The sequence below is a fragment of the Diuraphis noxia genome, unplaced genomic scaffold (genome assembly GCF_037042655.1).
Source record: "Diuraphis noxia isolate RWA-SAM2 unplaced genomic scaffold, SU_Dnox_SAM2 contig0002, whole genome shotgun sequence".
NCBI lineage: Eukaryota > Metazoa > Arthropoda > Insecta > Hemiptera > Aphididae > Diuraphis > Diuraphis noxia.
In genome coordinates this window covers 8,400,416-8,426,996 of record NW_028301712.1, presented here as the reverse complement: position 1 = coordinate 8,426,996, position 26,581 = coordinate 8,400,416, and the positions used below count along the sequence as shown (strand labels likewise).

Genomic DNA, 26,581 nt, shown 5'->3' with positions numbered 1-26,581 from the left:
ATTACAACCGTGGTAACAGTGTTTATAGGCTTGTTTATCCAGCATGGTCACATGGTATATGGTAATAATAAATAATGATTCGGTCGGTGATGATAGTGTATTAATCTATTGTTTTTTTGGTATTAGACAATAGACATTCATGCCATTCATGGACAGTGGAATGTGTTTTGGACATATGCCTTAACTGTTCATTTAATTTTGATTTTTGAAACGAAACATAATATCGTCTTATACTCTTATTATAATATTATGGCGGATGAAGAATTTGAGCACGACGAGTGAGTACTGCTCTCTTGTTTCTTCTTTTAATTCGCCTTCTCTCCCGACTATTTGGGGTCGGTCACTCTGGTCCTCAATTTCCAGTTATTACGATCCTTAGCATACTCCTCACAAACACCAGTCATTCTCATGTCGCACTCTATAACTTTAAACCATCTCTTTTTCCATCCTTCTCATGTTCTTTGTCACAAAAACTGCCTCAGTTCTCTTCTTTAAACATGTCCTAGCCATTTCAACCTATTCTCGCGCAATTTGTCAACTATTAGAACACTCCTATACTATCTCTTGTTTACTCATTTCTTATTCTGTTCTCTCTTGTCACTCCTCTCATCTACCTTAACATTTTCATATCGGCATCACTCATTTTCCTCTCCATTGTTTTATCTATAGCCCAACATTACGATCCATATATCATCGCCGGCCAGCGCCCTAACTACCTTCTTATAAAATTTACTTTTTAACCTGATTGGGATTCTTCTATCGCATTAAACACCTGATGCTTCTCTCCACTTCATCCATCCACACTTAATCCTATGCATAATATCTTCGTCAAAACCACTATTCTTTTGTAATACGGATCCTAAGTACTTGAAACTATCAACTTCTATTTCGCCCACTATATTCACTGCATGCCTATTCTGATTTACTCTTTGGACTCTAACTTTAGGATGCAAATTGAACTCTATTTTTCTCTCTATACTTTTCCATCCCTTGTCTTACACAAAATATCGGCTCCATTGTCGACTAGCCGGGCATAAAACCAAATTGATTTTTTGAAACCGATTTCTCACCTCTAATCCTTAAATCAATTACCTTTTCCCAAATTTTCTTAATGTGACTCATTAGTTTAATTCCTCTACAGATTCCACATTCTTGTACATCACCTTTTCTTTTAAAAATTGGTATCACCTAACTCTTTCTCCTAGAGTCTGGAATTTTTCCTCCAACTAAAACCTGTTGAAGAACCTCGTCAACCAGTCTACTCCTAATCTCCCTAGCACTTTCCAAGCTTCTACTAGTATTCTATCTGGACCTACTGCTTTTTTCATTTTTCTTTTTTCTAACCACCCTCCACACTTCTTCTTTTCTTATTAGATTTACCATACATTTTATTGCACCCGATCTCCATAGCCATAAGTCTATGCTCTGTTGTCGCACTTTCTCCTAGGATTACTTTGCTATCCTGCCACTTTTAAACATAACATAATGTTCTTCTCTCTTCCTAAAATATGAGTTCTTAATGGCGAAATCAAGTACTTTTCCTCTTGCATATTTTCTGAGACCAAATCCATACCCTCCATGTACTTTATCGTAGACAGTTCAATCACAGCCTACATGACCATTCATATCACCACCAATCACAATCTCTTCTACTCCTGGTATTCTCTGTATTACTTCATCCATCTCTCTCTAAAATTTTACACTGGCTGTCGACCTGATCCAACCTCATATTTCATCTTTTACGACAGGCTAAGGAGCAGTAGAAGTATTCTAACCCTCATTCCACAGGGGTAGCTGCTCTCTTGCTAACTACTGAATAATTTATTTGTGTTGTTTATACATATTATATAACACATTTATACTATGTTTACCTTTTAAAAATGAATTTACTACTTATGTAAAAGCCCATTCAAGTACAACTTTAAAGGAGAATAGTATTTTATAACAAATTGACACAAAAACTTTCAATTTATTTGTTGGCAAACTATTTTTAATCTAAAACATATGATATGTCTAGGAAGTATATTACAATCTGATGTACTGATTTGTATAATTAGTGATTTTGATACATTAAGGGCCAGTTGTATCGTCTACAGTTAAACTTCGATTACGTTTAATCAGCTGATAACAGATATTTAACCGTGCAAATTTGGCCAATTAAACTCCAGTTAACTTTAATCAGAGATGGTACAACTGGCCCTCAAATATTTTTTTCCCGTCATATCTAATTTACTGCTCAACTTGAATCCATATTTTCAATCTATCAATTTCATTAATTTTTATTTATTTATTTTAGTGGTGGCGCAGATGATTTTGATGAAGTTGAAGATGATGCAGATTTAGATGAATTAGATCAACCTGAAGTAATAACTAATTTTTGTATTGCTTTGAATTTTAATTTTTATGAACATTTTGAACCTTGATGCTGATTTTAATTTAAAGATATATGCATTGATTCATTCTTCTTCAAAAAAAATGTTCATTAATACTATTAACAAGTTTTGGCTATACATAGTGTTATAAATTCAATTTTATAATGAATGTGTATGAATTTTAATTTTAACAGGAAAATGAAGATAACATTGATATTTTACCTATTCAAGAAGCTCAAAGTCAAGTTCAAAAGTCTAAACGAATCACAACTAAGTATATGACAAAGTATGTTTTCAAAAATTATATACATATAGTTAAAATCTCACACTTGAAACTGTTTCATACCTTGGCCAGGGTATATATGTACCTTGTACAAATATTTAATATAAAATTATATGATAGTACAACCCAAAAGTTATTGAGGGATACATTCTCATGAAATATAAATAGTTCAAAATGTAATTTTAGTATGGGTCTTATTAATTTGGTTGATTCTGTTAGAAATTGACTTTTAATTTTAAATAATATTCTACATACATATTTATTTTAGGTATGAAAGAGCTCGAGTATTAGGTACAAGGGCCTTGCAGATAGCTATGTGTGCACCTGTCATGGTAGAACTTGAAGGTGAAACTGATCCATTACAAATTGCAATGAAAGAATTGAAGAAACGTAAAATACCTATTATAATTAGAAGGTATTTGCCAGACAATAGTTATGAAGATTGGGGAATTGATGAACTAATAATAGTTGATCAGTAAAATATATTTTATATACTTTACAACTGTACCTAAGACTATTAATAATTTTATAATTACCTAATTTCAATTTAGCTAAAAGTTCCATTGATGTATTTAATGTTTTTATCACTTACTTAATAAATATTTAAATTTCTATAAGAATTGCACATCTAATTTTACCATCCAAATAAGATTTTATTATTTTTAGTTTAGTTTTGGTACCAGTTACAAAATTTATTGGGTGGAGGTTTCCCTTTTTTATTGTTTTGCGTATTACAAAGAAGTTACTTTTATTTATGCATATTTTTATAGTACATAAAAAACACTATAATATTTGGTGTACAAATGTAATGACAGGTGACGTCAATGACTTAAATGATCAATGTTGTTTTAGTGAAAATAAGATATTTAATACTATATTATAGGTTTAAAATCAAAGTAGCAGTATATGCATTAGGGAAAAATTACAAAATTTGTATTCATACTACAATAACCAATATCCTAGTATCACAGAGTGGAGACCTAACACCTAAGTCAACTACTAAAAACAATTAAACAACTTGAATCAGGATTACATGCGTTATGTATAACACCAGAAGAATTCATTGGTGATATAAGTGACAAAATGAGAATTTAATTTTGTATTGTAAAACTGTTAGTAACATTTATTGTGTATAAAGTTAATTATAAAAACAGAATGTTCAATTTCTATACTATGGCCCTGGAAAGAGCACTTCTGGGCGGCGGCTCAAACGTGTCCGTTTCCGCGCATTCCCACCACAAAACCTTCCTGTACGCTGGCACCGCGGAGCTACTTCATTTGGATGCACGAGCAAGAAGTACCCTCTCCTGGGCCATAGTATACAGTGCCGAATCTAGGCATTGGCAAGGTGGGCGTTGGCCAAGGGCGCAGTTTAAAATGATCGCACTAGGGGCGCAATTTTTATACCATTTAAATACTAAAAAATCATTATAAATTTATAACATTGGTAGCCAAGGGCGCACATAAAGCTAGTTACGGCACTGATAGTATAGATATATTTTTAATAGGTATTGAATATTTTTCTTAAGAGGATGTCAGCTCACTATTTGTTGTCTTTCTAGCCACACACAACATAAACATAACATATTTATGTTTTTAAAGTAATCTGAGAGTAAAATCACCCATTACAAAAAAAGATAAAGAATAATATTTTTGAGGGAATAACATATCAATATTATATTTTATTGTTATTAGATTTTGAATTTAACTTTCAAAATAAAAAAAATGTAAAATTGAATGATATTTAAATTTATAATATTATATCATGTTATTAATTATCTGGTGTCTCATATTTTTATTATATTGATCTTTTAATTCTAAAAATAAATTATGCTCTGTATAATGAATTTTAATTAGAGAATATACAATCTATGTGTTACAAAATAATTTTAAAAAACATGAATGGGGCAAGGGAAGAAATTATCCAGTAATCACACTTTCTTTTGATTAAATATACGTAGATATGTATTTTTTAAATTATGACTATAATTATTACTTTTTTTTTGTTAACTGTTAAAAAGATCTCTGTACTAATTTTTATTTGGACGCCGTAGTGGATATGTAGGTATCGTAAGATTAGCTAAGCCAAATATTAGAAGGTTAGCTTTTTCATGAACCATTTTGATTTTTAAGTCAGAATGAAGGGTAAAATTAGAAATATAAAATGGGATAATGGTGATGGAACATAGTATTTGTTTTGTATTTTGCTAAGAAAGGATTTTTTAGCATTACCTCATAGTTGTAGACCATATTATGTCCACTTAGGCTTAATTAAGGATTTGTAAAAGAGCAGTTTTATATTTAATTTGATATGTTTTTTTGATAAAAATATTTTCAGCCACTGGAGACATGCATTTAAAACAAGTTGTTTTTCCTTACATGTTGCGCCCAGATGAGACGCTGATCAATGGAATAATTAATTAAAAATTATAATATCTGGTAAATTATATATATATATATATATTCAAAATAAAAACTAAATTACACAATTTCACTGAAATCTATTAATCTACTTAAAATATTGTAAAGAAAACATAATTTATTATGATTAAATAAGTATATGACATACATATATATATATATATATATTAAAATCATGTAAATTACAATTATATTTTTATAAAAGACATTAATAATCATTATATAAAAAAAACACTATAATCTAACCAAAAGTTAAGTCAGATGTGACCTTTGCTACAAAATATAATATAATATAATAAATTAATTGATATTCAATATTATTCAATCAGTAAAATACAATAAATTACTTAACAATTATACAACACAAATATACAAATTAAAAAATATATATTTAATTAAGTTCTATCAATAAGCAATAACCTAACACTATAAGCGATCAAAATAAATTTTAAAAAAGAATACATTTAAAAATGATTGAGTAGATTTCCAAATAAAACGCATGCTCAAAATTATTATTTATTACCAATTCAATAATAATTAAGGCAATTTATTAACTTAGGGATTTAATTGCAATACATATTAAACAATTTTTTTAGTTTATTATTCTTTTGTGTGCCTAATTATGTGTATAAATTGTGCATATTATGTGCAATGTATTTATTAAATAATACTTAAATACATATTCTTATCAAATACAAATAGTAATATTTTATTCGCCAATAATATATACATCCAATTAAATATTATAAATTTATTAATGGCAACAATTGACAAATACAGTTAGATTTATTCATAACTAATTAATCAATATAAGCAATATTCATCAATAAGTAGCATTTTTTTTTTAATTAGTTTAATCGTAGATTCAATTAATATATTTTACAGTAAAATTTAATTAAAATCGCTTCAATATTTTACTTATTGTTTTTTTCTTTAAAATTTATAACTATTCCTAAAATAGTATGGGTATAATTTTTAACGAAAATAATAAAATAAAACCAATAGGTTTGTAATCAAACATATTTTAATTAACTCATTCATATGTTCAGAGAAAAAAATGTATAGGAAAGTTTTCTATTGTGTTTAAAATATATCTATTATTTTAATTCAGACTTTAATTAAAGATCTAGGCACTGTAGTTAACAATCTAGAAACTGCCTTTTCTTCGCATATAGTACATGTAACAACTTGGTTAATTGATGAACTTTCACTGATGCATTCTAAAATATATATATATAAAATTAATAAAATAACAATGATGAATATGTAGAGTGGGTAACCATGTGTTCTAGAGTTAGCCGTAAAGAAAATAGGAAATCAAGGTAGCCCACCCTATAGAACAATGGTCATAGTTACTATTTAAAACTTCACACAATTGTCGACCCAAATGAAAAAATTCACCATGTTGACTTAACCAAAAACAAATTTATTATCAACATCATATTTTTTTTAACTTTTTTTTTTGTAAGGAGAACTTGCGGCAACATAGGCCATTGGGTGTGGGGTGTTGCGGTAGGGGCTATTTTTGTATATTTGTTTGTAGGTTTTTAAGTGGGTAGGGTTGTAACACGTATTTGGATCATATTTTTAATTATTTTAATTTATATAATAAGAATATTGTTTAGATATAGAATAAATCTTAAAAATATGAAGTAGTCGGCATCGAATTAAGAGTTAAAGGCGTCAGGGGCAAAATAAATTTAAAGCCTCTTTGCTGAATATGTTTTTGGTATAAAAAATATGTCGACACTATTCTTAAAATATGAAAATTATGATGCCAGGAGCAGTTGCCCCTTTAAACATAGCTCTCAAAGTAGCTCAAGTAGACTATATTCTTTTTGAAAAATGTATCTATAAATCTTAAATAGTTCTAAGGTTATAGTTCTAAATCTTAAAGTTCTATAGTTCTGAAGTTTTCATATAATAAAATCGACATGATATTAAAATATTCTATTTTATTATTAGTTTGAATAATGATATAAATAGTATTTGATCAAATAAGCAATTTTTTATGGGGTAGAAATATTATACAAGTCCATCTTAAGCCTTTTGATAACAAAAACATGATTATAAAATTGGCAGAATAGCATCATTTCATAAAATTGTTGGATGATATAGATTTAAATTGTGATTTACAACAAAAAAATTACCTTAAGAGAATGTCACGCCATCATGTATTTTCTCCATCTTACAAGTGCATAACAAATTTTATATTCAGTACATCACATTTAGCTAAATTAGTTTAAAATTTTAGAGGGAATTGATCTCTTTTAAAAATCATAGGTAACATTATATTATCAAGAACATCACAAGTGCTTTTTATTATATTTAAATTTTAAAGCAAGAATGAGTATTTTAAAATTGTTAATTGTTTGTAAATCTTAAAATACTCATAACTTGCTTTAAAATTTAAATATAATAAAATGCACATATGATGTTTTTGACAATAATGCTACCTTTAATTTTTATAAGAGATTAATTCACTCTAAAATTTTAAACTAATTTAGCTAAATGTGATGTACCGAACATAAAATTTGTTATGCACTTGTAAGATGGAGACAACACATGCAAATGTGGCGTCCTCTTAAGATAAATTATAAACTTATTGAGTCTAGAATAGTATGCAAAATTAATAAAACTGTTTAACACAGGATAAATTAAAATTATTAATTACTTGTTAGTTATTAAAAAAATATTACACTAAAACACTTCTATTACTATGAAAAATTGTATGCATGTGTCAAAACTTATGATAACTCATACTCCTTTTATGTTAATAAGGAACCTTGATGGCGATTAGTTTTCGATGACTGGCAGTCAGATAACATCAGTTTGCACTCTGTCCCGACTGTCATGTAGATATATATAAGTCAGCCACCGAAGTATCTTTTAACATAAATGGAGTATCATAGCAAATAAAGCAAACATTTTCCCAGGATATGTCAGACACATTGGTTATTAATGTCATAATTTATTTAATACATTTTAGTAAAACTCACAATACAAGTAACTTTTTGATGTTTGAAGGAAAGTGAATTCTTAAATTCTTAAGAATCTGATCAAGTGAATCAACACAAAGATTTAATAAGCGAAATAAAAAATTCTAATTGAAATGGATTTAAAATTAAAATAGGTAATAATAATTTATAATTAATCAACAATATTATATGTATTATATAAATTTATTATTTAATAACTTTATTCCATGTTTAAATTTAAAGGACGTTAAACTGGTATTTGTTATCTGTCTCAAAATTTGTAATATAGTAAATTTTCGCTCAGCAGATCATATATAGCATCATTAATTAAAAAATTAGAGTGAATCGACCTATTATGAAATATGATGGTAAGAACATTATCTAGGTTTGTATATAGGTTTTTACAATAATTCAGTTTATAAATGAGGTATGAGTATTTTTAATTTATGCTATATTAAGAACACAAAACTTGCTAAAAAATTGATCATCGTAAGAAACCTCCATACAAACACAAATAAAGCACTTACCAATATGGTTTATAATAAATAAATTCTAATTATCAAACTTACGAGGCTACACATGATATGTTGATCATAAATTTATGTTACACACTGGTAAAACAGAGATAACAAATGCCAGTGTTACGACTGTTACATCTTCTTAAGATAGTTTAAATATAATATTTTTTTAAATTTTTTTTTTAAAATGTAGTTTTTTTTTAAATATTATCTTAAAGGTTTTAAATCTCACATAGGTCAACAATGTGTTAAAAATAACATGTATTTGTATTATAATAAAAAGTAATAACAACAATAAGCTTTTGTTATATACCTGGGTGTAAGTATCTATCACAACTGTTACACTGTGTCATGCGCTCGATGTTTTTGATAGGATAGCAACGCATGCAATTAGGGCAGAAATGGCCTTTTTTCCATGACCTGGCCAGAAACAAACCAGAATATCCCATTATGTTAAAATGTATATAATTTGTATTAAAATATAAAATGTGTTAATGATTTAAATAAATTATTTTCACAAGAAAATTGATGAAATGTATGTACACGTAATAAATAATAATAAACAAAATAATTCAAAATAACTGTCAATGTGTTAATATACCTGGAACATGGTGCACACAATGTACGACAATAGACTTTAGAACCAGTTTTTTCAGTTTTCTTAAACTGAAATAAATATATAAAATTTAAATAATAAAAAAATAAAAAAATAAATGTGAGTTTTTACACAATTCCAAATAAAAATATAAAAGATAACTTATCTTAGATAAGGTTTAACAAAATATTAGTTAAATTCAACTATTACCTCGTAAAACCATTTAGAATCACCTGGACCAGGATCAGAAACTCCACACGAACTACACATAGCACATTCTTGACAATGCCAACGACCTTCAGGCACTCTACGTAGTCCTACACAATAAATGTGATATCTAGACAAAAAATAAAATTCAAAGTAGCCATAACTTCAATCATCTGACTCAAAATATATTTTTAATTACCCTCTATCACAAAGGTCGCAGAACAACATTTTATCTTCATCAGCCACTTCTTTACACTGAGCACAAGATTTACATTCATTACATTGCCAATTGTAGCGTTTTATGTAGGGAATCATCTCCAATGTCATATCCAAACATGTTGGATGATCTAAAATTGATAATGTAATAAATACATTTTTAAAACATAAATTTAAAAGAATATTTAATATTTTTATTAAATAAATTGTTCTTACAAATTGTTAAACATTTAGAACAATGAATTAATGGTTCGACCGATCCAATTTTGTTCTTATCTGCAGTACCGAAACATGATTTGCATTCAGCTCCTTTTTTATCACTTGGACCATCCAAACAATTTTTGTCTGATTTGTTGTCAACATCAATTGAATCATCACTATCACTATTAATTAATATTAAACATGAACACTTCATGGCAAAAATGGTTAGTTTGTAAAATACCCTTTCTGATTAAATCTTTGCCAATGAAATTAGCCCTACACCATAGTATACTTAAACCTTGTTTATTTACAAAATATTCATCATGCAATTTGATAGTTTTAGTTATGTTAATTAAGACATACAAATTTAATGATTTAGTTTACCTAGAGTCGTCAGAAGAACTATCTTCAGATTCAGATTGGCTGCTTAAAGAAACAGGAAAGTCTTTATCTACAGATTTCAAAGGACCATACATAACAGTATTCATTGGCAAGTAACGTAGATCTTCACTAGAGTAACTAAAAATTACAAAGTAACTTGAGAAGTTCAAAACAAATTTTAGTTTAGTTACTTTAACTCTTACGTTGCGTAGTAATCACAGAATTGTCCGGGTAGTAGAGCCAATGGATAACTGCCAATTTTAGGTTTAGGCACAGCCATTTTCTTACATTTGTTTTTTGGATAGTGCACAATGAATGTTTGCATATCCATTGAACACTTACGAGACTCTAGACGAGACTTATTTAAATTGGCATTCCAATTGGCTACAGCTTCCATAGCTCTATCACGTAAATCTAACTTTGAACCATCATTGTTTGAACTAATTGTCATCAATGCTTTAGCCATAAAAATAAAATTTATTTTTGATTATGTTTAGTTATTAACTAACAAAACTTCTTTTATACAATACCTCTTTGTCGATTAGTTAATTCTTTGGCATGTTTAAGTCTCATATATTCTCTCAGTTCTTCGTATTTTTCTGGAAAATCTGTATACATGATATCTAATACTTCAGAACTATACAGAACTGTTAAACCTGTTTAACACATTAAAATTAATATATGAAAATATTATTTTGTTTTATAAATATACCAAGATCACATAATGATTCAGCAACTAATCCACTGTCACACAAGAATGTACGTTCTTCAGCTTCGACATTACGACGTTTCAATCCAGGGTATTTTCTTTTGAATGATTTAACACCCAAGAAATTTGATATCTGCTCTTGAATCATATACAACTCACCACCATCCAATGGCCATTGGTATTCAGCAATTTGATCAACAGTTAATGTTTTATTACTATTATAAATAATAAATAAATGGCTACATTAAAATACTATCAGCAATTTTTAAAAGAATAAAATGTATTGTAAAATATAATTAAATTTACCTTTCAAGATCAATGACTTCCATTCTTCCTTTTTTCATTCTAATGCTATCGTTAGTAGCACCACTAATAGATAAATCTTCTTCACCTAAAAATATATATTACCAACATAATATAATATATTAATATCCTTTGTTTTAATTATTTTTAATGTTATAACATACCTAAAAGGAAATTCCTAGCAGTTGTTTGGGATAGACTATTATTACAATCAGCACTCATACGAGTTTCATCATCAAAGTTTTGAGGTGGTGGAAGAGATTTCTTCATCTCAGCTGCTCGAGCCTTTTCCTCTTGCATAAGTCTTTTCTTCTCATGCCACTGCAGTCTTCTTTCTTCTGCTCTTTGCTTCTTTTTCAATTTCTTTTCTTTTAAAATATCATTACGGAGTTTTATTTTTTTTTTCCTTGCCTCCAACTTTCTTTCCCGTTCTTCTTCTTTACGAAGTCGCTCAGCTTCTATCATAGCTACATGTTTGGTTTCTTCTTCATGATTCATTTCTTCATGAAAAGTTTCTCCTTCATCATCTACACGTCTACTAAGTGATGCTGTATCACTATCTGATCCATCGCGTCCACGGCCACCACGTCCTCCTCGTCCTCTTCGCCCTCGACTACCTTTCCCTCTGATACTCTTTCCTCGCTTTGGTGTTGATGCTTCAAATGAATCAAACATTCCTGCCCCTCCACTCATGTCTTCCATATCAAACAATGGAACATGAAAGACAGGTTCATTTTCAGTACAGCCTTCTTGAACTTTTGACTGTTGTTGTTGTTGATATTCTAACAATAATTGCTTTTGTTGAGCCAAAGCTTTTGGTGGTCTACCTCTTTTTTTGGGAGTATTCAAAATCTGTTGTTCTAAGAGAGCAATTTGTTCAGCACTGAGTTTAGGTGCAGGGCGAATAGTAGCAAATTCATTAAAAGATTTAGAAGGTTGAGAAAGAGCATTTTTTAAAGGACTATCCCCCATAGCAATATGTTTATTTGTAATTTTTTTAATCAATTCAGATTTAACATCTGGGCGAACTGTAGTTTCAGATTTAATTTCTGGATTTCCAACTTTGGGCAACTTTAATGTTATTTTACCAAGTTTGGGTGATTCTTGAGGCTTGCAAATAGGAGTAATGGTAACATTAGAATCATTTAAGAATTTTTCTACTTCATTCATTTTAGCTGATCCCCATTTAGGAGGCTCGTCATGTTTACCAACTGTTGTATTTTCATTAATAGAAATAGAGCTACATGCTTCTTTAGACATTTCTGGTATATTACTAACAATTTTATTTTGAGATTTTTTAATTTTACTTGATTGATCTTTAATAGCAAGTTTAATTTCGGCTTCAATTTTATTAACAATAGAGTCTTGCCCTATTTGTGGTAAATTTTCATTTTGTTTAGTTTCTAACACTATTGGATTTTCATTTGAAGAAGGTTGATCATACACTTCCGATGAATTTCCAAGCATTTCAGGTGATTTTTTTGACATAAGAGCTGCTTTTAAAATATCAGACTTAAACATTTGAGAATTTTTTTCTTCATTATCTGGTACTTCCTTTGATAAAATATTTGTTGTAAGGTTGTTTTCATTTTCAACATGTACATCTTTTTTAGAATTTAGATTTGTATTTTCTAAATAAGAAACAGTATCATCTTTCCGAGTATCATTTAATTGTGAATCAAATAATTCATCTTTAATTTTACCAATATTTCCATATTCAATATCAATTTCATTAATGCTTTTATTGTACTTGTCAGTACATGCATAACTGGATTCAACAATAGATTTGTCATCTTTAGGTTCCACAATTATTGGATTAGGGTTTTTATCTTGTGTTTTAAAGTTGCATTGTTTGTCAACTACTAATCTTTCTAAAATAACTCTATAATGGTCATTGGCACTTTCTTTCACAACATTATAATCTATTTCTTTTTCATAAGCACCTTTGCTAAGAGAATTTTTTTCAATCGACTTTTCTTTAATTATACATTTTTGTTCTTCAGTTATTAAATTAACATTTATTTTGTCAAAAGATTTTTTTTCAGGTAATAAACTAGCCATCTCTTTTACATCAGTATTTTCATGTATAACAGTGGCAGTTTGGGTAGATTTTATTTTATCAACATCAAGCAAATTATCTACTTCAGCACTTTTTACAACACTCTTTGGTACACTAATTTTATTTTCAACTAATTTAATACATTTTAATGCAGTAGGTATTTCTTCTTCAACTCTATTAATATTTGAACTTACGGTAGAATTATTTGTTATTTCTTTGGCATAAATGTTGACTTGTTCTACCTGATTTAATCTTATGTCCTCAGTAATATTTTCTATTACATGATCAACCTTTTCTTCAGAACTAGATTCTGTAGGTTTTTCCAAAGTTATGTTAACATTTTCTTCACTAACAGATTTCACTGGGTCTAACCTTGATGTTTCATTTACTTTATCAAATATTTTTGAATCGGTAGGTTCAACTTTAACTTCAACAGTTGATGTAACAAAAGTTGGTCGTTTCAATCGAGGTCGCTTTGGTTGACTATCATTTTCTGAGGATGATCCATCATCATCAATCTTGAAAATATTTTTTTTTAAATGTTCCAATTCTTTTTTTGTTTCTTCACTAAATATATTTTTTATATCTAAAGCATCTGAACTACTGCTGTCCACTTGTTCGTCAGGAACTTGAAGGTTAGGCTTTTTAACAGTTTCTGAAGGACCAACAAATGACTTAATTGTTTCTAGTCGATCAATTGGTTCTTCCGAAGGTAGTGAAACATCAGAGATAGTAGAAACTTTTAAACCAGAATCTTTATTTGATTTAGATAGTTCTGTTGGTTTTACATAAGTGTTAAGTATTTCTGATTGTAGAACAGTGGTTTTAGGTATTTCTGTCGGTGATGCAGTAGATTTAAGTATTTCTGTTGGTGGTACTACAGATTTAGGTATTTCTATTGGGTGAACATTAGATTTAGATGTATCTGTAGGTAGAACATCAGATTTACTGACTTCTGAAGTTGTGGAGGTTAAAGGTTTGGCAACAGGTGAAAATACAGGTCGAACGAGTTTGATTCGTTTAGGATTAGGTTTAGGGTTTAGATTGTCATCCTCAACTTTACGCTTATCAGAGACATCAGTAACAATTTTTTCTTCTTCCATATTGCTTAAAACTTAATAGCGATTTGTAATACTCTAAAATTAAAACAATAAATTAACAAGTTAGATAAAAAATAAAACGTACCTAGTCCTAATAATATTAATTACAATATAGATACATTTATTACCTACCTAAAATCAACAGCACAAGCGAAGTTGGAACATCAGTCTATCCTAAAAGATATATTTAAATTCAACACAAAACAGAATTAATTAATTTCGATAATAACACATGAGAACATTAAAACAGACAGGTTAAAAACACCAAACACGATAATTGCTATATCACTTTTCAGTAGTTGGTTGGATGACTGAGTCGACTGACATTCGAAATTTCACCCAGGTCCAAGCTGAAGTATAGGTAGTCGATAAGTTTAGACTTGTTAATCGGCAGTATTCGTCAAACGCAACTGCACAATATTACCATACTCCACATCCATACTCCAGAGTCGGGACTCCATACTTCCATAGTTGATACTTGATATTTCAACAAATTTCAAGAATGGAGAAATTATGTTTACATCTTTCCGGTGGCTCCTTTTATTGTTTCTTAAATGTTGAAAAATAATGTACATATGGTCAAACTGTTAACGTGGTCTCATTCCTTATCAAACATTAATCACTTTTTTTCTTAAATGAAATGTGATTTATACCTACCCAGAATATAATGAAAACATTTTTCTAGATGTTTTGTTGTCGTTTATTTCGTATGTGGTAATTATAAATTAACAATCCACAGTCCACACCATTTTAGTTTTTCAGTTAACCAAGAACCAGTAAAAAATTAACTCAATATGGTCGAGGTGAGAAACATGTTTTTATTAACTTTACTTCCTTATAAATCATTTTGCTACAGGTACAGTTATAAGGCTTAAATGTATATTTTGAACATCAATACGATTTTAATTGTTTCAGGTGCTTCAACCATAGCTATTACTATTTAATTTATACCCTGTTATTAAAAATATATCATTATATTATTCTGAACTTAAATATTAAGTTACTTATTTTAATAAAATTTTACTATTTGGCGTTATTTTTAGTTGCATGGTGTTATTGACAAAGTTCCACAGGTATATCAGGTTACACCTATCTATCAAAAGATCATGCAAATTTTTCACTTCCCCATTTGATTCCCTGTCATTGACTACACTTCCACTAAAACGGGGTGTCGCATGTAGATGTGTAGAAAATTTGATTTACGTCTGGTTCTCTTGTTCAGAGTCGGACTGGCCCGGACCGCTAGTCCGCAATTGCAAACGGGGCCCCAGCTTAGTTATGGTAATTGGGGGCCCCTAATTTTGTACCTATTAATATTATTATTATTAATTTAGAGTAAATAAATACAAATACGGCCGCCCGCAGGGTTATAAATAGCTTGTAAAGTCAATAACTAAAAATTTTAATGACACATTTTAAAAAAATGATCTATCTTTTGATTATGAATCCAATTCTGAACCAGAACTAAATATTGACCACAGTTTGGAATGCAATACATGTAACAATTGTTTAAGATGTGCTTTTAATATTTTGTATGAAATTGTTCAACAATCAGGATCTTTTAATTATATATACTTGGCATATAAATTTGTTTTGACGTTACCATGTACACAAGTTACATATGAACGAACATTTTCCAAACTTAAAAACATTAAAACTAAATTAAGATCATTAATTTCACAAGATATTATGGAAGCTCTGTTAATGATAAATATTGAAAGAGACTATGTTGTTGATAAGGAAATTGTTGTAGATACTATTGCTAAAAGTTCATCAGAACTATCAAGGTTATTGATTTGAGATGTTATTCAAGTTTAATATATATTGTTCAATTTGTTTTACCTTTCATATATTTAATATTAATTATAATAAATATGAATCTACGACACAATTTGAATCGGTGTTTTTCTTTATAATGTTTGTCGTTTGATGTCACGGTGGTGTATCCAGTGTAGGAGCTACTCCTCAGTGGCGTACATTGGGGGTTGGATTCCTGGATAAGAGGGATTTCTCCTGTCTGATAATAAAAACAGTCCGATGGTTCTGGGAACTATTAGGAACCCCGCAAAAAAAGTCTTAGTATTTGAGAAAAACATTGAAAATAGATTAAAACCAGTAAATATATTGAATGATTACTCAATGGTTGAATTTTAATTAGGTACGTATTTAATTATTTGTGCCTATATAGCTATAGCTATATGATTAATATTTGTATATGATGGCGATTGTATTGAAAAATAAATTTATTATATACATGCAAATTGTATTGCAAGCGTAGCGATATTTTTTTTCTAGTCTACTTTTGGGGGCCCTTTTTTCCAAATCGCGGACTGGGCTTTTTCGAACCAGTCCGACACTACTCTTGTTAGACAGTATATAAAACTAAATTATGACTAAGGCTGCTAGTGGTTTTAATTTCAATGCATAATATATTGAAGTATATGCTAACTTATAAACCAAATCAACTTATCTCTGAAAACACTTTAAAATTTTGATGTTTAGAAAATATTTTGTATTTTGAAAATAAACTTATATTGAATCAATTTTACCCAAAAATAGTTTATTTTAGACATAACATTTTACCTAAGATAAACATTAATTTAGGAAATTGGAGTGAGTACCAGTTTGTAATTAGTAATAAAACTTAACTTTATTTCCAATTTTGAATATTTATATTTTAAAAGTTCTGAAATAAGTAGTTCTTAAGCAGCACTTATTGCTTACTATAATTTATTTTTTCATGTATTATTTGTAATAACTTTTGTATTTTTAAATATGTTATATTTATTTAGGGAGAACCAGTTAATCAGTCAGATGAATTACCAAAAGTTGAAAATGAACAATCAATTGAAACTGAACCAACTGTTGCAGAATTAGTTGTTAAACATCCATTAGAGAATAAATGGACACTTTGGTTCTATGAACAAAAAAGTAAAATTTGGGAAGAAAACATCCATGAAGTTGCTAGTTTTGATACTGTTGAAGATTTTTGGTGGTGAGTTATCTTTATAGGTTAGGTTAAGTTAAGCCTGTTTATACTTTCAACATTTGTCCCTCTCATTCATTTCAAAATATAAAATGTATATGATTACTGATGCTACTTAGTATATAATCGTTCAAACAATTGTGCTTAATAATGACCTACAAATAAAAACTCAACTTTTAGCTTATTCAATCACATAAAACGTCCAAGCCAACTTTCGAACCAATGTGATTATAATTATTTTAAAAATGGAATCAAACCTATGTGGGAAGATGGAAATAATAGTGCTGGCGGTCGTTGGTTATTACAGTTACCACCAGCAAAAAATAACCAACAAGTTGACGAGTACTGGAAAAATATTGTGAGGAATAAACTTTATTTTTCTATTTAATTTTCATTTACAAATACAAAAATATTAATATTAATATATTTATTTTTATTAATTTTATCACTTTAAGATATTGAGTATAATCGGTGAAATATATGACCAAAGTTCTGAAATTAATGGAGCAATAGTTAATGTACGAGCCAAAGCAACTAAAATAGCAGTATGGACAAACAATGCATCAAAAGATAACGGAAGTAACATTATGGCTATAGGGTATGTAACAAAATATAATTTGACATTTGACATTTTCTACTTGCGGTATATTATTACATTAAATGTGGTGTTTACTGATAAAACACATATTATGTTATTTATAACCACTGTTACTTAACAGTACTAAAAAGATATGTAATAAACCTCAAGAAATCTTGAAATTTAAACTAGTAATCTATTACCTACATATTACATATTTTTGCTTTTCTAGTATAAACAATTTAAACAACAAATATTTTATTTGATTATTGAAGAACATTTTTATTGTTAATTTAAAATATTGATTAATTTATATTTTAGAAGGAAAATAAAGGAAGTTTTGGGCGCTCAAAATGAAAAGATGGTTTATGAGTCTCATGCAGATACATCAAATAAACAAGGATCATTTACGAAACACTCATTTATGATATAAATTAGCAAAGTTGAAAAACAAATGTTTAAAAATAAAACGCATTTAAAATAAAAAATTAATATTAAAAATTAAGAAAGCTTATTACTTGAGTTTTTAATTTATTTTTTGTTTAAGCTATATCTCAAATCTTAAAATTATACCATCCTTAGAAGAATAACGAATTCCTTGCTATGCATATTACACAGTAGGACATTTTACGTAAGAGTGGCTTCTTCTAACAGGCAATTTTTCTGTCTTAATCAATTAGCATATATTTTTATACTATCCCAGGCTGCTGATTGTATCTATATTTTAAACAGAAAAAATGTGTACACATTCAGTGTTTAGCTATAAGTAATAAGAATGTTAACAATGTATTTTAAGTAAACTGCAAATCCTGTATAATTATATGAACTAATGAACCCTGACTGACTAATGAGCCCTTACTATAGAAAAATTCCAATTTAATTTAACATCTGTTGAAGATTTTGCAGCGGTTTTATACTGTCATCTACATTTTATTATACACAATTTTCAAAAGCTACAAATACTAAAGTTGTGCATACATTTTTTCTCTATTTAAAGCAAAATATGAGAACCATTCAGTGGTGTACGTAGACCTGAATTTCGGTTTGAGAGGGGGATACCCCCAAGCCTCCTCCACGTCCGTAGGTATGCTACTAGAATAATTACAAAGGCTCAAGAATGATAATTGATTAACAGAAGCCAAACCAGAGTTCTATAGTATGTCAAATTATTTTTTGTTTTTAGTTTTATTTAAATCTTATTTTTCTTATTTTCTTAATGTCTCTCTGTCTTACTAGTGCGTAGCATAGCAAAAACTATTTAGCACAGAGAAAAACTGGGAAGTCTACAATTATAACTATTAAACCAAATTTTTCACCATGAAAAAATGAGAACTTTAACTGTGTCGCAACGTTTTTACTTTTTGAAGACTAATACGTAAAAAGTTATTGAAGTTTGAAAAACTTAAAAATATCAGATTTTTAAAAGTATTTTAACTTTTGTCTTAAAAATTTTATCAAACAAATAAAAATGCTAAGACACAGTAAATATTATGTACCTTCTATATGTTGTTTCTACTAAGAGTGCAGACTAAGTATACCATCAATTATTTCAGCACCCCCCAAATTCACTCCCTATGTGGCTATGTTTATGGGCCGTTGTTTCAATGTCCGGTGAAAGTTAACGCCTTAACGGACACTTCACTGGCGGAATTCTGCATGTAAAAATCGCAGTAACCGTTAACCGGACTTTGTGAGAATCGGCCGGAGTGGTTCTATCCACGCCAAACAGTTTTTACTGTTACGCGCTTGTAAGACAAGTGGCAACACACAGCACGGGTATCACGTCCTTTTAATATTTTTAATGTATTTTTTTAAATAATAAAAATTTATCTTGTTAAATTCATAATGTTATTCGATCCAAGATCCAACTCCGTAGTACTAAGCTACTAAATTCAATGTTCTTACCATCAAGTTTTATAATATTGTAATAGGTCAATTTACTCTAATTTTTAAACTATATAGGTAACGGAGCTAAACGTGATCTGCTGAGCGAACATTTTCTATGTTATGCACTTTTAAGGCAAAGACAACAAATGGTTGTGTAGCGTCCTCTTAAGACGTTCAAATTCACTTCCATCTAACATCTAAGTATCTGACCATTGAGAAAATTGAGTATTGACCAAATGCAAAACAAAAATCGAAAGACAAAATGACAAAGTACTAAAAAAGTGGGGGAAAACCACAGAGAGGCGAGAGGTACCTTTACAGTTTTAATCTTTTAAAAAATAAATACTAAAATATACCTATGATAATAGCAGTCGTTGGGTAATAACTAATAAATATCAATAGGCAACAAATAATGTTGTTAGATAGGTAGTTAGTAGTTACTAATTGTGTTAAACTGTTAAATATGTCGAGAACACGATTTAAGGTATATCTTTAATCGTGGTCGAGAATCATGATTATCAAATATCAATAAACAGTGCTGTCACATGGCATGGTCGCGAAGTCGATTTACCTGAAAATTACGTACTGAATGTCTGAATTTGATATTCAATACGACCGTTTTTCCCAATATATAAAACCGTACTCCATGAGTCTCCAATACTCCATACGTCGTCGTTACTACTTAGTACTTACTATACAAGTTGCTATCCTACACGATACTTCTCAATTTTTTTTTTATAGTTTGTGTTCATTGAATATTAATAAATCCGTCAACCGTCTTGCTTGAATACCAGGTATCCACGTTATGTGATATTTTGAAAATCATTTCGTTGTTAATGGCATTGACGTTGGTAGATTTAGAGCGCTCGTAGAATCTAGGTACGTCGTTTTGATTTTAGTTCCGTGTTATTAAAATAATATGTCGTACATTTAATTTATTTTTAACACCAGCTAACTACGATTCGTTTTCCACTTCGCCGCACATGACGCGTCATATTTTATAGATTACCGTATCGTTACAGACTTAAACATTTTAAAAACAATGGCACTACTTGTTAAAGACGACGTAGGTAACGTCCATTTGTTGAACGATTCGTGGAAGCTATGGTATTGGAGATTCAGCGGAACAGCAGTTCCAGATGTCAATTGGACGGATAACTTGCACGGATTGTGTGAATTTGACAGTGTTGAAAAATTTTGGAGGCAAGTATTTACCAAAAAAAAAAAAAATATATAACAGTTAGAAGCTTGTTAACTATTAACTCACAAGATGTGCTTGAGTATTTGTATTGTTTATAGAAAAATGAATCAGTGTTATGACTTGCCAGTGCTTGGAAAGTTCCTTTAAAAATGAAATTAGTTCACATTCATGTTTATTTTGTTAAAAAAAAACAAATAAAACTTTTCTCGTTCCTGGCTTTAAGTAAAAAGCTAGTTTCTTCTCCCAATTTTACAACATTTTTGTTCCTCAATAATTAAAATTGTATTAATATGATTTATCATAATTTGTAGTAATCATTGTTTAAAAATAGGTACTTGTTTTGTTTTAAAAATGTTTGATTTGTTTATTTTAAACAAGTTTAGACTAGTTAAGAAACAATCAATAAAAGCTTGCCTTAAAAATTATTTAAATTCCTTAAAATTTAGAATATATGAAAAATAAAATAATTAATAAAAATAGAAATAAATAATAAACATTATATTCCTTCACAAGAAAAAAGACATTTGTTCCCATTAAGTTAATGGAAATTGGAATAAATCGTTTTAAAAAGTTCCTTTGAACATGTGTTTCCAAGTACTGTGATTCACATGTAATTATATTTTAGAACAAGCATTAATATAGAGTTTAACAAAAAATGTTTTTCTTTAACTGTGTAGTTATACCTTCAGGCCTGTCAAAACTCAAGGAGAATTCAAGGTACTTAATTTAAATTTAAACTAAAGAAACAATTAAAAATAAAGAATTTGATAAGTATTTTGACAGTTACCTGACAAAGTTAATGATAGGTTGTCAATAACTCAACAATGGTGGTGTCTCCAAGTATCATAATTCCCAGGCCCTGGTCTTACCTAGCCATTAATGCAATATAAAAAATACATTTTTTACCTATACATCAAAATTTGGCTCTTGTAGTTCTGTTTCACTGGTCAGGGTTTAGTACAATGTATTTATTATGTGTTTTATTTAAAATTGATCTATGTCACTATGCCAGTAGCTATTACAACACAAATTATAGGTACTGTACCTACAATCTAAGTGTAACAGATTTTTTTTTCATATTATCTAAGCTAGATATATTATTTACATCCGTCAAAAAAGTAAGACATTAATAATAATCAGATATTATTGAGAAAACAGTTTTATTAGTTGTTTAATATTTTGGGTAAGTATTAAAATAAATTGTATTACACGTTTATCATTTCAACGGGAAACTAATCATAATTTATGTTTTTATTCACAGTATTTTTAATCATATTAAAATACCAAGTATGTTAACAACTGGCTGTGATTACTCTGTATTTAAATCGGATATAAAACCTATGTGGGAAGACCCAACAAACAAAAATGGTGGACGTTGGTTAATAAAGGATAGTGGACTATTAGATCAGTACTGGATGGATATTGTAATAATTGCCTCCTTCATTTCTACTGTATTTATCAAAATTTACTTTATTCGACTTTTTTTAGTTGTTGAGTATGATTGGTGGAATGTATGAACCGTACAATGATAATATTTGCGGTATTGTCTATAATAGGCGTCAATACAGTAAAATATCTGTTTGGATTTCTTCATGTGACACAGATATTGTTAACGATATTGGGTAATGTAATTATGAATAATATTTATATAATGTTATGTACTAACCTAACCGTTACAATAATTTTTGATACATATTATTTTAGCTCAAAACTTAAGCAATACCTCGATACTAAAGAAAAGTTGAAATTTGAAAAACACAGTGAATTTTTAAAGAGAAAAATGAATTCCCACAAAAAATTTGTTTAGGCCAAATGACACAAATATTTAAATATATTATTTTTAAAAAGTATATTAAACACAATCTGTTTTATTCTGATATAAAATTTAAAAAAATGTAACATGTTTTACAATTTAAATGATAAAGGCTATTTATTTACAATTATTATGGTATTAAGTCTAATGGCCTATAAACTATGTTAATACTTCAGCAATGATAAAATTCTATTTGTTATATAAATACAAGAAGTAAAAAGATATTGTTGAAAAATTATTGTTGTTATCCAGATCACATTGTTTTATTTTTTTTTCTTAATAACTAGTCAAATTAAATATATGCGATCATATTGTTTTAAGTATTAATTTAGTTTGTTTTTGACATGTTTCAACTATTATCGAATAATATTTAAGATTAAATATTTTAAGCCAATATTATTCTTATGTATTTATATATTATATAAATACAAAAAAAAATTCTGAATATTTTATGTAACTATTATTTAAACAGATTTTGTTAAAAATAGTTTAACCTTTAATATTGTTACTATTTTATCAAAAATACATAATCGCTGTATCTAAATATTACTCGTGTTTAATTTCCTATCAAATTAATTTGTTCTTGTACGGCTTTGGGCAGGTAAGACCATACAGCTAAATAAACATACTTTACTTCAATTTATTTAGTTATTCCCTATTATTTCCCTCCATTGGCTATTTGGTTCCACTAACTTTGCATCCATTTTTACCTAAACTTCTGCTTTTCTATAGTATCTTATACCAACTGGGTCTTCCTTAACAACGTGTGACCATTAAAGTAGGCCCAGTTTATTTTCCTATGTATTTTTCTTTATGCTATCATCTTTAGTTCTTCAGCTTTTCTCAGGAACAATGTTTAATTCCATATATTATAACTGTGTTAACATTAATTAGTAATAATTACAATCCTTAAAGTTCCTCATAAATGGCGCTTGAGCAAACAAACAAATATTTATTTACAGATTGTTATCATGTTAGTATTTTTGTTTTCATGACATTATCTTAAGTTACTACCTATAGTTTACACAGTTCTTCATTAACTTTGAATGCTAATTTCTTGATATTTATTAGTGTAGCGAGCTGTGACTAAGTCTATTTAAGTTAGTGGTATCATCTGTCTTAGATAATTCCATCTGAATTGACAATAGACATACAGCGCCGTAGCGGTGGGTCAATCTGCCCAGTTAATAATTCTGATAAAAATTTAAGGTTAGCAGCACGTTTACCAGTGAATCAAGTTTGAGGTATTTGATAACAGGTAAATAATTATGGTGAAGACATACAATCTTGAGTACATGACTAACATGTTTTCAAAATGTATTTTGAACTCGCTCAAGTATTATTGCGTTCTGAGCAGTATTAGGGTCCTAGATGACAGAGCCGTATTCAAGAATTAGGCCTAACAAGTGAACAGTACAGGGCCTTAAGTGGAGACACTAGTTTGTACTCTGTTGTCATGCGTTTAATTAAAGTTTAAAGGACAGAGAACAAAACCATCTATGACAGAATTATCAAGTGATTGAAGATTAGTCCCATGAATTACATGTTTAAAACTAATTGGAGATTTAAGATAATATGTAAAATTCATATGATGACATTTAGCAGTGTTAAAATCCGGTCCTAGCTTGTTGAACCATGTTACAAAAATGCATTTAGTAAATCTTGTATGACAATGCAGTCGTTTAGAGAGTCAATATGATTGAAAAGTTTTACATCAACCGCAAACACTAAGAGCTGTACGTGTTTTAAAGAATGGCTAATAAATTATAAATCAATGTTACTGTTCTTTAGTTAATGATAAATTGAAAAACTAGAATTGTTTAACCCAATATTGTATTTAAAAAAAAAAAAAAAACATTTTCATTTTTAAATATATAAAAATATAATTTACAAAACCTATCAATACACGTTGCAAGATAAATTTCAATGCTTGTAAAAAATTCAAAATGAATTTAAAAAAAAAAAAATTATGTCTTCCTAAAATATGAATTTCATTAAGCCAACTGTCCACAAGAACCAATTATAACTTTCTCAGTTGGTAGGCCAGCTTTTGTTCCACATTTCTCTATTTTCTTCATAACATCAATACCACTTAACACATGGCCAAATACAACATGCTTATCGTCTAACCATTCTGTACGAGCCATGCAAATAAAAAATTGTGAACTATTTGTATTTGGACCAGAATTAGCCATAGATAAGACTCCAGGGCCTGTATGTTTAAGTTCAAAATTTTCATCATCAAACTTTTTCCCGTAAATCGACAGTCCACCTGTGCCATTGTTATTAGTTATGTCACCACCTTGACACATAAAATTTGGAATAATCCTATGAACCGTGGTGTTTTGATATCCAAAACCTTTTTCATGAGTACACAAACAACGGAAATTTTCTGCTGTGCGTGGCACAATGTCAGCTCGCAACATGATAATAATTCGACCAGCATCCTTTTTGCCAATTTTAATATCAAGATAAACTTGTGGGTTCTTTGCCTCGTCTTTGGTCTTGTCCTCTTCAATTTTTTTATCGTCTTTTGGTTCCAGTGTCTTACCAGCATACTGTACAAGCCAGTCATCTTCCGACCAAACCGGTCTAGTTGAGCCTCTGTTGATCTTCTGTGGTTTTGCTAAATTCACGCGGATGGTGCGACCAAATATCTCTGCTTCATTCATGTTGTCAATAGAATCTAATGCATCTTCGGGTTGTTCGAATTCAACAAATGCAAATCCCCGGTGTTTCTCAGATTCATAATCTAATGGCATCTATATTCATGATAAATTTAAAAAATGATTTAAGTCGCATTTATTAAAGAAAACCAATGCAGATCTATAGATCAAACTTTATCAAAATATTAAACATTACCTGGACATCGACTATATCACCAAAAGGAATGAATGCAGATCTTAATACTTTTTCGTCTACTTCTTCAGCTAATCCACCAACATAAACGGTGCGCTTCAAATACGACTTGTAAGTATCGGCGTCATTCATCTTGTTAGCAATTATTAATTATCTAACGCGTTCTTATTTTCTAAAATTGTATAACTTAATAACTTACAACTAAACGAACAACAGTCAAAAATAGAAAACTGTCTTCGAAATTGTCTAAGTACTTGGCCGGTATTCTGTAATCAATATCGTTATCATTCATCAAACTAAACAAAATAAATATAACAATAATATTATTAGGTTATGATTATTTAAAAAACATCTAAAATCAGAATAAACACTGGAAAATGCCAAATCGGAATTAATTTTAGATAATAAATATAATAAATCATAAATTTTAAAATATATATTTTTATTTTTCAAAATTCAAACAATTCTAGGGATGCCGGAAAATAATTTTTTTCGTTTTTCTCACGATTATAACCATCCAGATTCCAGGGATTATGGACTATATTTCACACCAACAAGTGGCCAATTTAGACAATAATTCAGCTTGTATAAAAATATTATTAAATAATATTCATATTATTCTATATTTGGATATTTTGATTTTTATTAGGTGATAATATCCATGATTTAAAATACTATTGTCTTTGTATCGTCAGTCATATCACAGAAAATATGTTGTAGACATATCGTGATTATATTAGAACCACGGACTAAGATAGTATGGACTGGTATCGACTACCTTATCAGTGGCCCTCAAATGTTTCTAAAGCCGCCGTAAGGTACAACTAGGGGTAAAAGCGCCATCTACACGTGTGTTATAAAAACACAATAATTTTAATTAGACAACACAATGAATCAAATTTTCAAAATAATAAA

At 28.9% G+C, this 26,581-nt stretch overlaps 5 protein-coding genes and 1 long non-coding RNA gene across 12 annotated transcripts; 3 read left to right on the top strand and 3 right to left on the bottom strand.

Moving 5' to 3' along the window:
- The first annotated feature begins 114 nt into the window (after nt 1-114).
- Polr2F (RNA polymerase II subunit RpII18) lies at nt 115-3,275 on the top strand. The gene is made up of 4 exons (XM_089219619.1): nt 115-278; nt 2,297-2,363; nt 2,567-2,658; nt 2,924-3,275. Exons 1-4 carry the CDS (start codon nt 250-252, stop codon nt 3,132-3,134), a joined length of 399 nt encoding a protein of 132 aa, XP_089075745.1. The 5' UTR covers nt 115-249; the 3' UTR covers nt 3,135-3,275.
- A 2,527-nt stretch (nt 3,276-5,802) lies between these two features.
- Nucleotides 5,803-14,848, bottom strand: e(y)3 (PHD finger protein enhancer of yellow 3). 5 transcript variants are annotated; one of them, XM_089219613.1, is made up of 14 exons: nt 14,596-14,843; nt 14,472-14,517; nt 11,349-14,379; nt 11,188-11,272; nt 10,885-11,096; nt 10,703-10,828; nt 10,376-10,628; nt 10,176-10,310; nt 9,807-9,973; nt 9,574-9,721; nt 9,378-9,504; nt 9,174-9,238; nt 8,886-8,992; nt 5,803-6,296 (listed from the first exon to the last, which is right to left on the bottom strand). In XM_089219613.1, exons 3-14 carry the CDS (start codon nt 14,344-14,346, stop codon nt 6,184-6,186), a joined length of 4,536 nt encoding a protein of 1,511 aa, XP_089075739.1. In that variant the 5' UTR covers nt 14,347-14,379; nt 14,472-14,517; nt 14,596-14,843; the 3' UTR covers nt 5,803-6,183. The 5 variants fall into 5 exon arrangements, with proteins under 5 accessions (XP_089075739.1, XP_089075738.1, XP_089075740.1 ...); XM_089219612.1 differs by having other exon boundaries at nt 14,476-14,517; XM_089219614.1 differs by lacking the exon at nt 8,886-8,992 and having other exon boundaries at nt 14,476-14,844.
- A 136-nt stretch (nt 14,849-14,984) lies between these two features.
- Nucleotides 14,985-18,420, top strand: LOC107163960 (eukaryotic translation initiation factor 4E-1B-like). The gene is made up of 5 exons (XM_089219616.1): nt 14,985-15,146; nt 17,136-17,338; nt 17,510-17,687; nt 17,785-17,927; nt 18,228-18,420. The coding sequence occupies exons 1-5, from the start codon at nt 15,138-15,140 to the stop codon at nt 18,337-18,339; spliced, it is 645 nt and encodes a 214-aa protein (XP_089075742.1). The 5' UTR covers nt 14,985-15,137; the 3' UTR covers nt 18,340-18,420.
- LOC149058044 (uncharacterized) lies at nt 18,310-20,352 on the bottom strand. Its single transcript, XR_016190286.1, has 2 exons — nt 20,150-20,352; nt 18,310-18,623 (listed from the first exon to the last, which is right to left on the bottom strand). It is a non-coding gene; the product is annotated as an uncharacterized LOC149058044 (long non-coding RNA).
- A 67-nt stretch (nt 20,353-20,419) lies between these two features.
- LOC107163983 (eukaryotic translation initiation factor 4E-like) lies at nt 20,420-23,220 on the top strand. Of its 3 annotated transcripts, none has more exons than XM_015511637.2 (5): nt 20,420-20,672; nt 20,816-20,996; nt 22,256-22,418; nt 22,483-22,616; nt 22,699-23,220. In XM_015511637.2, the coding sequence occupies exons 2-5, from the start codon at nt 20,836-20,838 to the stop codon at nt 22,799-22,801; spliced, it is 561 nt and encodes a 186-aa protein (XP_015367123.1). In that variant the 5' UTR covers nt 20,420-20,672; nt 20,816-20,835; the 3' UTR covers nt 22,802-23,220. The 3 variants fall into 3 exon arrangements, with proteins under 3 accessions (XP_015367123.1, XP_015367122.1, XP_089075743.1); XM_015511636.2 differs by having other exon boundaries at nt 20,745-20,996; XM_089219617.1 differs by having other exon boundaries at nt 20,420-20,996.
- Nucleotides 23,221-24,623: 1,403 nt separating this feature from the next.
- Nucleotides 24,624-25,942, bottom strand: cyp33 (peptidylprolyl isomerase cyclophilin-33). Its single transcript, XM_015511627.2, has 2 exons — nt 25,670-25,942; nt 24,624-25,569 (listed from the first exon to the last, which is right to left on the bottom strand). Exons 1-2 carry the CDS (start codon nt 25,796-25,798, stop codon nt 24,802-24,804), a joined length of 897 nt encoding a protein of 298 aa, XP_015367113.1. The 5' UTR covers nt 25,799-25,942; the 3' UTR covers nt 24,624-24,801.
- Nucleotides 25,943-26,581: the final 639 nt, after the last annotated feature.